The sequence below is a fragment of the Psammomys obesus genome, unplaced genomic scaffold (assembly GCF_907164565.1).
Source record: "Psammomys obesus unplaced genomic scaffold, mPsaObe1.curated_primary_1811, whole genome shotgun sequence".
Classification (NCBI taxonomy): Eukaryota; Metazoa; Chordata; class Mammalia; order Rodentia; family Muridae; genus Psammomys; species Psammomys obesus.
In genome coordinates this window covers 2,396-12,396 of record NW_026591071.1, presented here as the reverse complement: position 1 = coordinate 12,396, position 10,001 = coordinate 2,396, and the positions used below count along the sequence as shown (strand labels likewise).

The following is a 10,001-nucleotide window of genomic DNA, read 5'->3' as shown; positions in this document are numbered from 1 at the left end:
GTTGTTGTGTGTCTGAGCACTCAGGAGCGTGGCACCTGTGTGGAGGTCACATGACACCTTTGAGAGCTGATTCTCTCCTCCCACCGTGCATTCCAGGGAAGGGACTTGGGGCCTCAGCTTGGAGGCAGACACCTTTGCCCAATGAGCCCCACCTCCACCCCCAGCTGGCTTTACTTGTTTTTATTCTATTTTATTGTGTTTTTTTGAGACAGGATTTTTCTGTTTTTCAGCCATGGCCGTCCCCAAAATTGCTCCGTAGAATAAGCTGGCCTTGAACTCAGACATCTGTCTGCCTTTGCCTCCCGAGTGCTGGGATTAAAGATGTGCACCACCACTGCCCTGCATTATTTTATTATTGTACCACTGTGCTTGGCTGTTACGTTATTGTCGAGAAATAAAATTCGGGGCTTTGTGTTTGCTAGGTCAGTGATCACTGAGCTACAACCCCTAACTCTAGTTTATTTCATTTTTGCAAGTGAAAAAAAAAATAATAATTACATCTAATTTCTAGCCACGTGTAGTGACTGTGCACACTTGTAAATCTCAACCTGCAAGAGGCTGAGTCAAAAGGAAAAAAGTCTGAAGCAGGAAAATCAAATGTTCAGGGTCAGCCTAGGCTGTACAGAAAAAAATAAAAAATAAAAACACAACAAAACTATACAAATACAAAATTGAAAATAAAAAAGTCCCACTTCTAATTGGAGTTTGGTTTACTGCCTCTACTTGTTTCCTTCCCTCAAGAAATACAGTTTTGTGATTTTTCTCGTAGACATGTTTGTTTATATCAAACAAGTAAACGCACAGACCGGAAGAGTTCAGCTTTACTCACCAGCAACCACAGCCGAGTTGGTTTGCAAACTCGGGTTCAGAGCGCCACCTAGTGTTAAAGCACTAGAGATGGCACAAAAGGCACCAAAAACACCAGATCGGAAAAGTTTATTATTTTATCTATACTCTGTCCTGGCTCTTAACAAGAATTCTGCTGTTTTCAATGTCCAACTGTGGAAAGAATGACTTTAAAAATTGCTTTTATTGATGTGTTCAGGTAATATATATCAGTGCACCACAGAAGCCAGAAGACCATGTTAGGTCCTGTGGAAATTGAGTAGCAGACAATTGTGAGCTGCCATCTGGGTGTCGGGAATGGAACCTGGATCTTATGGAAGGGTATTCAGTGCTTAGACTCAAAGGACTAGTCTCTGGGCACTAGTTACAAAGATTTCTTATTCCTTATTTTATATTTTTAAGTTTTTTGAAACAGGGTTTTCTCTTCATAACAGCCCTGGCTGTCCTGGAACTTGCTTTGTAGACCAGGCTATCCTCAGACTCAGAGATTCACCCGCCTCTGTCTCCTGAGTGCTGGGATTAAAGGTGTGGGTCACCACACCTGGCTTTGGTTACGCAGATTAAGCCATACACGCGGCGTACACAGGCTTTTGCCTAGCCTAGCTTGACAAATGCTTGCTTGCCATACAACTTCACCACGTCTCCACTGCAGGGTTCAAACCACTTCCTAAAGAAAAAGCTTATGAATCTGTTCAAAATAGTATATATTTAAATTTTATTTAATTTCACTTTATGTGCATTGGTTGGCTTGAGGGTATCAGATCCCCTGGAACTGAAGTTACAGACAGTTGTGAGCTGCCATGTGGGTGCTGGGAATTGAACCCAAGTCCTTTGGAAGAGTAGACAATGCTCTTAACCACTGAGCCATCTCTCAGCCCCCTCAAAATAATATTTTTGAATGAGAGTTGTGTGGGGAATTTAACCTTGGTTACTGCAGTCTTCAAGCTTCCAAAATGGGGAGTCTTTGCTTATCCCCCATCCTCTAATCATGCTGCTGTCATCCCATCCTTCCCTTCCAGTGAAAGGAACGAGAACCGACTCAGAGACAAAGAGTGAAACATCACTTTAATTTTGTGTCTTCAGATTATGTTTCCTTGGTTTTTTGCTAAACATATTTTTAAAAAAAAAGCATCATGTTAATACACACACTTTCTCATGGTAGTTCTCTAAGACAGGGGAGATACCGAACACACCCAGTCTCCAGTCACGCTGACTCTGAAATAGTGCAGAATGCTAAGGGCTGTCTGTTCGCCGGAGCGATGAAGCGTACAGCTGAAGCCCATGGCTCCTATTTTTAGGTGAACAGAGTAGCTCACGGGCTTGTGCGTTGCCTCAAGACCCCTGCCTATGCTCAGTTCCGGAAGCTAAACCTTTGGTTTCCTGACCGTTGATCCAGAGTATAGCTGTTCACCCATCCCTGCTCAGTGTGCTGTTAAGAGTCAGTGGCTTTAACTCAGCACTTGGGAAGCAGAGGCAGATCTACTTTTGAGTTTGAGACCATCCTGGGCTATATACTGGCACCCCGTCTCAAAAATATAAAAAAAAAAAAAAACGTCTAAAATGTGTATTTGTGGGGTTCTTTTTCCAGATACCCTCCAATCTAGGGCTCACTGGGATCTTCCTGTTTGCGTTGTTTTGTTTAAATGAATTTAAACATCACCATGTGATAGAGTAAATTAGCTTTGATTTCCCCTGTTCTCGCCATAGGGTTTTGTTCCACGATTGAGAACTGGCCAGGAAACAGACTCAGCTGGGAACCTGTTCACTGCTTAGCCGTGTCTCATGCTAAGTGGGCCAGGGTGTGCTAGTGGAGTGACATTAGTTACTCATGTAAGTGCTTAGGCGAGGGGGTGGACAAGGAAGCCATGCTCGGGAGACTGTAGGGCAAAGAGAAAACGTGGGCACCGAGTTAGGACAAGGTAGCTTACAAGGTATGAAAACAGTGGGTACATAGGGACTACAGATCTATCCCCCTGGGAATGAGCGCCCCATCCGAGGCACAGCTGCACTTCTGCACCCTCATGTTGGGCAGGCTGACTACCTGAGGCCTAGTCCTGCCTCCCTCCTTGATGCTGACAATCATGGGCAGGGAGGTCATCTCGGAGGCAATGCACTGCCTCGGCCCCAGAAACGGCCACCTCGTGGTCAGGGACTCCGGTGGCTGCAGGCAGCTGCCCACACACTCGTAAGTCAGGAAACCTGGGGGTTCTAGGATCCAGTTCTCGGCCCACTTCAACCCCTGCAGGTCCAGGTACATCTCCTGACGACAGCATCGAGTGCCTTCAGTCACCGGGGCCTCAGGGTCACAATTGCCTTGAGCTCTGTGGGGGTGAGAGATCAAAGGTCACCTGACAGGGCTGAGGTCAGGAGCACCTAGGAGGGAGACTCAGCCTCCCTTTCTTAAGGTAGTCGAAGAGAACGTGTGAAGGATGAAGAATGGACACAGAAACATCTAGAACAGAAAGCCAGCCACTGCTCACTAAGGGTCTTAGCATGCCAGGACCCGGCTAAGGGTGTCCTATGTGTTATCTCAGGTGATACTTCCATTCCGTCCTTAGAGAAATCATGGAGGACATTCCAGTCTTGTGCTCAGTGACGTGGCAGAGAACTTGGTGTTGAGGACCAGTGAAAAGCAGAGCTAGATAGAACCTAGCTTCATGACTCCCCACTTGGCCTCAGGGCCCAGTATCCATGGGTGACGGATGTTGGTCACATGGCCTTTGCATACGACCTCTACACGCCCTCCTATAAGCTTCAGGCCATCACTTGGTTCCTTGTAATACCTAATAAGGCTGAGCATGGTGGTGCATGCCTTTAACGCCCCAGGACTCAAGAAAGACAGGCAGGCTGATCTGTAAATTTGAGGCCAGACTTACCTACATAGAGAATTCCAGGCCAGCTGAAGCTGTCTCAAAACAAACTAACTAACTAAACAACAAGAATATGGAAAAGGTTTTTTTTTTTTTAAAGTACTCACTGCTGGGCATAGTGAGGCATGCCTGTAATCCCAGCACTAAGGAGGTGAAGGTAGGAAGATAATTAGTTTCTGGTCGTCCTGAGGTATGCAGGGAATCAAGAGCAGCCCAAGCTGCAGGAAACCCTTGCCTCAAAATGCCAAACAAGAGCTGGACTTTGCTCAGTGGGGAAAGTGCTGGCTGCATAAGTCTGAGAGCAGCCCAGGTTCAAATCCCCGGTGCCCACACAAGGCATGATCTCTGTGCTGCTACAGGAAAACAGAAAGTGGGGAAAGGAGAAGCTCACACACAAGCTAGATATCAAGTAACCAGCTGCCCCTCTCTCAAACAGGATGTAAGCTGAAGACTTGTGAGGCTCCTGGACCATGTTAAAGGTTATCTTTTGACTACTGCATGCACACACACACCATATACACACACACACTACATAACCACATACACACCACACACACAGGCCACATACCCACACACCCACACATCCTCCTAGCCCCCCCCACTCACATTATATACTCATCAGAAGGAGGGGGTGGGGAGTTGGGATACTATGATCAAGACACATTGTATGCAAGTATGAAATTGTTAAAAAAAAAAAAAAGTAGTTTTAAACAACAACAACAACAGAAGTATATACAGGTGTGCAGGGCCGGCAAGAGAGCTCAGCAGGTACAGCGCTGGCCTTGCAAAACTGATGCCCTGAGTTGGATTGGAACCTGGAAGCCACATGAAAGTGAGAGAGCAGAACGAACTCTACAAAGTTGGCCTTTGATTTTCCCATGCTCACAGCTCCACACGCCACACAATAGTAACAAACACAAATGTTTAAAGTACATGCTTAATAAAACGGTTTTGTTTGGGTTTTTTGTTGTTGTTGTTGTTCTTGTTTGTTTGAGACAGGGTTTCTCTGTGTAGCCTTGGCTGTGTAGCCTCGCTTTATAAACCAGGCTGGCCTCAAACTCACCGAGATCTGCCTGCCTCTGCCTCCCTAAGTGCTAGAATTACAAGCGTGTGCCACCACACCCGGCTTAAGGGTTCGTTTTTTTGTTTGTTTGTTTGGTTGGTTGGTTGGTTGGTTTTGTAGTTTTGAGACAGGGTTTCCCTCTATTGTCCTGGCTGGCCTCGAACTCCGAGATCCTCCTGCCTCTGCCTCCTGAGTCCTGGGCCTAAAGGCGTGTGCCACCACCGCCCGGCTTGAAGTTAAATTTCTAAACGCACCTCTAGAAATGGCTCATCTCCTGGAGCAGCCTGCACAGTCCGCTCCTAAGCTGGTCCAAAAACCCGGGGGTTGGGAGGGGGAGGATGACCCAGTCTAGCGTATCCCCAGCCACGTGACTTCCAGCCTACCCGTAGTCCTTGAGGTCCAGCGTGTGCAGCTCCAGCTGCGGCTCGCCCCGCCCCTCGCCGCCCGGCGGCCCCTGCTCTGCGAAGCGGACCAGCTTGTGCGCGCTCCAGGTCCCCGGGCCCAGGTGCTCCCGCTGCACCGACACCTGCAGCAGCAGCGGCTGCCTCGGCCGGCTCAGCTGCTGCCAGAAGTTCACGGCCTCCGTCACGTCGAAGGCCTTCCAGCCGCTCTCGTGGACGGACACCAGCCTGAGACACAGCCCGGGCGTCAGGGGAGGCGGCTGGCAGGCTGCCAGTGGCCCCTGGAGGCTGTCCCGCCCTGTCCCCACCCCTGCCGGCCGGGGCTCCCCTCCCCCAGCAGGGCCGAGCTCCCGACCCCGCCCCGCCCCCCAACACACACACACACATACACGCACGCGCACACACACACACACACACACACACACACGCACTGCTGCAGGCTGTACCTGGAGTCGATGAGGGCGGTGCGGTTGGAGCCGTCCTCGCGGACTCTCAGCCACTCGATGGTGACCCGAGCTCGGGCACTGTATGGGGACAGCCTCTCGTGCCTCCGGAGGGCAGTTCTGGGGACCGGCTCCTGGAACAGCCGCAGCACGGCCTGCACCAGCTCGCTGTTAGGCGGCAGCCGCCGCTCCATGCCGAACACTAGCAAATGCGTGGAGGTCTCCGACACCAGGAACCTGCCCGCCACCTCTGTGGACGTGGACAGAGTCAGCCGGGCCTCCCACTGCCCACCACCTCTGTGGACGTGGACAGAGTCAGCCGGGCCTCCCACGGGAACCATTAGCCCTCTAGATTGGCAGGGCCACTGTGGAGGGAGTAAGCTCGGGAGTAAGCTAGCAAAGCCAGTTACTTAAAAAATCCAGGGAGAACTTACTCTCTAAACCTCCCCAACCAAACACAAAGAGCTCTGGGACCCAGAACTAATGATGCGGTAGAGAGTGGGGTCCTCAAAGGTGCCTGGCCTCGAGTTTGGTGGTATCTTGAGGACTGATCTCAGCCTTCAGGGAGAGGCTACCCAACATCTCATCAGCTGGCTACCTCTGTTCTCTGGGTTTTGTTTTGTTTTGTTTATCTGCTGGACAAGGTTTCTCTGTATAGCCCTGGCGTCCTGGACTAACTTTATAGACCATGTTGGCCTTGAACTCACAAAGATCCGCCAGCCTCTGCCTCCTTGAGTGCTGGGATCACAGGTGTGTGCCACCGTGCCAAGCTTGTTTGTTTGTTTTTAACCCAAAGTAGCTTCAACCAGTAACTCATCTCAGCGTTCAAAGATACAGTCCCTCATGGTCCTACATGGTAAGGCCAGAAGTCACACTTCTGTCTCCAGAGTAGCTGGGTCCATGCTACACCTAGCCATAGCTTGTGATTCTGCTTTCCCCTGGTCTCCTCTTCTCTGGGTGTGGGCCTCGCCTGATCTACCTCCTCCTGATCTTGAGAGTGCTCAGCGTACCGTCAGAGCCTGGGGTCTAGGCCCAGCTATCCCCCAAGGCCACACACACACACACACACACACACACACACACACACACACGTCCACTGGCATCACCAGAGTGGGCATGGTCCATCTGCCCTCTCCAGCGACCAGGGACAGCAGGAGGGCTCACCTCGAAAGTTCTGGCTGAACCTCTTGCCTCGGGAGCGGTCAGCGTGACTCCGATGCAGCAGGGCCACGTACTGGGACCTCACGTGGTTGGGGATGGCCATCCCTTCCACGTCCACCCTGTCCAGGGTGGGGGCCTGGCTGAGCTGCAGCTGCTGCAGTAGACGGCCCAAGACCTGCTCCTCCATCACGGCTGCCCCAGGGCCAGCCAGGGGCAGCAGCCAGAGCACCCAGCAGAGCCACAGCGGCAGCATAGTAGGCCCGGAAGAAACCTGTGCGTGGATGTGTGTGCCCCTGGAAAGCTCTTGGGGCCTCGATGTTCTGCCGCAGGCAGGCTGGGCCCGTGCTGGCCTTCTTTATAGCTGGGGTTGGGGGCAGGGAGAGAGGACAAGAAAGGTCACACCCCTGGGACCTCCTGGGAGCTCAGCACCAGACAAGCCCCTGAGTCCCGAGGAGGGGCTGTCTAGAAAGGGTACAAAGAGCTGTCTGGAAGACACTCGGGCCAGGGTTTCTGGCTGTGGGGCCACTGGCGCTCTATAAGACTGTTCACGCCTGTTGGAGTTCCCTGACAGTGTGGCAGTTCTGTTTTGTGGGAAAGAGAATTCCTGGGAAAGAGAGAGTCACTTTCACCAGCTGTTGAAGTCTCCTGATTCTTAATAAACGTATATATACTGTGTTACCTGTGTAGCCCTGGCTGGACAGACACTCTCAGACTTTTGACAGTTCTCCTCCCTTTATCCCCTGAATGCTAAAACTGAAAGTGAGCACCACTGTGCTGGACCTGTTTAAGACTCTTGAAGACTTCTCCCGGAGGCCAGTCTAGGTCTAAGTTTGTCTGTGGAGGAGAAAAGAGGGACCCACTGGGTCCGGTCACTTTCACAGTTATCTTGGAGTCAAAGGAACTCTATCCTTCAGTTACCCCACAGGTCCATCAAGGTTCATCACGGTCCTTATTCCACCCCAACCCACCAGGTCAGAGAAAGACAGGTGATGCAATTAGACATCTTAGTAGCACAGCTTCAGGTATAATGTAAAGCCTGCCATGTTTGCTCTCCAAGGGTCACAAAATGCTCCCCTTCAGACAGCAATTCCTTCTGGGAGGAGTCACCCACTGGGCTCAGAACACGAGAACTCAGGCTTCCACCTTGCCCATGGTTACAGAATTAGGGGCAGAAACCTTCAACACAGAGGCCAGATCTGTCCAGAGGCGTGCTCAGTCCACAGCCACAGGTCAGGCACCTGACTGCCCCCACTTCTCCCACGTCAGGACAGCTGGGCCTCGAGGTTTAGTAGGTGCTTGGCCTTCTAGGACTTACATTGTCGGCGCCTTGTTTTTCTCATCTAAAGAAGAAGGGACAGTGACACCATCTGTTTCATAGGGTTGGCATGAAGGAAAAGTGAATGGACACAAGGTCCGGACCTTACAAAATGCTAGAGAAGAATTTGCTTCCATTGTCAGCCCCTGGAAAGCTGCCTTCTCAGCACTGGCTTTCCTGTGGCACCTGGGGGTGTAGCTCAGCATGACTAATGTATGTGAAGCCCTGGGCTCAATACGCAGAACAGCACTTGGGAGGCGGGGGCGGGAGGATCAGAAGTTCCAGGTCATCCTCAGCCAGATATTCAGTTCCAGGTAACCCTGGGATATACAAAACCCTGTCTCAAAATAAATACATAATACATGCATGCATGCATGCATGCCTATATGCATGCATGCCTGCAGCAGCAGCAGAACTTTGCTTGAGTGCTCGTATGTGCCCGGCCCCTTTCCAAGCTGGGAGCATGGATCCACACAGCCCTTAGGAGGCTGAAAGATCCTCAAGTGCACCTTTCAGATACGGGTGAGATGGCGGACAGTCACCTGTCACAGCACACGGTTGGTGGAGGCCTTAGGGCACAAATACAGGCATCTGTCTCCTGAGGCCTCTTCTGGCTCAGAGATCTAAGTGTGTGCAAAGGAAGTCCTTCCCGTAGCTTAGGTTCTCCCAGGGGGTGAGCAATGACCACAGAGGAGTAAGGGCCAAACGGTCTCGAGGGCAAGGATCGCCTCTCTGTCTTGGGGGCGGGGGACACTGGCCCCTGGGAATGCCGTGTTTCCTATTAAAAACAAGTCTCTCTGTCTTCCTCAGACATCCCTGATAGAAGAGAAAGCCCTCTTGAGCTCAAGGTCAGAACTGACTCTGGTAACAGCTCAAACTGTCACGACACACACATACACAAGCACACACACACACACACACACACACACACAAGCACACACACACAAGCACACACACACACACAAGCACACATTCTCATAGAAGTTTTATCGTGGTAAGTAGTGTGGGCTTAGAACTTAGGGGTAGAAATAACAATATCACGCTTTTAGCTTTGTTTTTTTTGTTTTGTTTTTTGTTTGTTTGTTTGTTTGTTTGGAGGCATGGTCCCACTACATAGCCCAGGCTAGCCTTTAATGCAGAGTCCTCCTCTGTCAACCTCCCTGGTGCAGAGATTATAGGCGTATATACGATCATGCCTGCCATTGTTACCTCTTTATCCTTACAATACCCCGGGTGGACAGGGAGGCTGTCAGTATTGTTTCCGCTTTATAGATGAAGACACTGAGGCACAAAACTACTACATGACTTGCCCAAGGGTGGACAAGGAGTACCAAACGGTTATTTGAAGGGAATAACGTAGAGTTTAGGTCACGTGATAGGCAGGCTGAGATAAGAGGAAATCTGGAAATCCTGACGGCTGGCTTCGGAGAGGGAACTCTCAGCTGCAGACCGGTGACTTCAGCTGTCCTCTTCTTGCTCAGCTTTGTTCCCAAGGAAACAGGGTAATGCCATGGGAGGGATTCCAGTACCTCATTTTGGGGCTTGGGTAGCTCAGTGGTTGAGCGCTTGCCTAGTATGTTGAAGGTCCTGGGCTCCACGCCCCAGCACAGCAACACAAAACACAAAAACTGATCCCGTCTGGAGCTCACATCTCCTAATGAAGATCGCCTGAAATACAAGACCCGCACTCCGATTCCAGCCCAAACAGGCCCTCGCTCCTTCACAAACATGGCTTTCTTCAAAAGGAACACCGGCTGCCTTTCTTTGCAAGTGATTAACAGGGAAGGGACTTATGGGATGCTAACATTTGGGGCTTTCATCAGGCCAAAAGGCACAGAGGTGTCACATTTACAGGCAACCAGGACCTGTGGCCCTTAGTCCCTGGAAGCTCTTCTGGGCTGG

At 50.8% G+C, this 10,001-nt stretch overlaps 1 protein-coding gene across 2 annotated transcripts; it reads right to left on the bottom strand.

Annotated features, from left to right (window-relative positions):
* Positions 1–2,427: 2,427 nt before the first annotated feature.
* LOC129678646 (left-right determination factor 2) lies at positions 2,428–7,037 on the bottom strand. Of its 2 annotated transcripts, XM_055609513.1 has the most exons (5): positions 6,788–7,037; positions 5,831–5,873; positions 5,627–5,728; positions 5,163–5,408; positions 2,428–3,167 (listed from the first exon to the last, which is right to left on the bottom strand). In XM_055609513.1, the coding sequence occupies exons 1-5, from the start codon at positions 7,035–7,037 to the stop codon at positions 2,804–2,806; spliced, it is 1,005 nt and encodes a 334-aa protein (XP_055465488.1). In that variant the 3' UTR covers positions 2,428–2,803. The 2 variants fall into 2 exon arrangements, with proteins under 2 accessions (XP_055465488.1, XP_055465487.1); XM_055609512.1 differs by having other exon boundaries at positions 5,627–5,873.
* Positions 7,038–10,001: the final 2,964 nt, after the last annotated feature.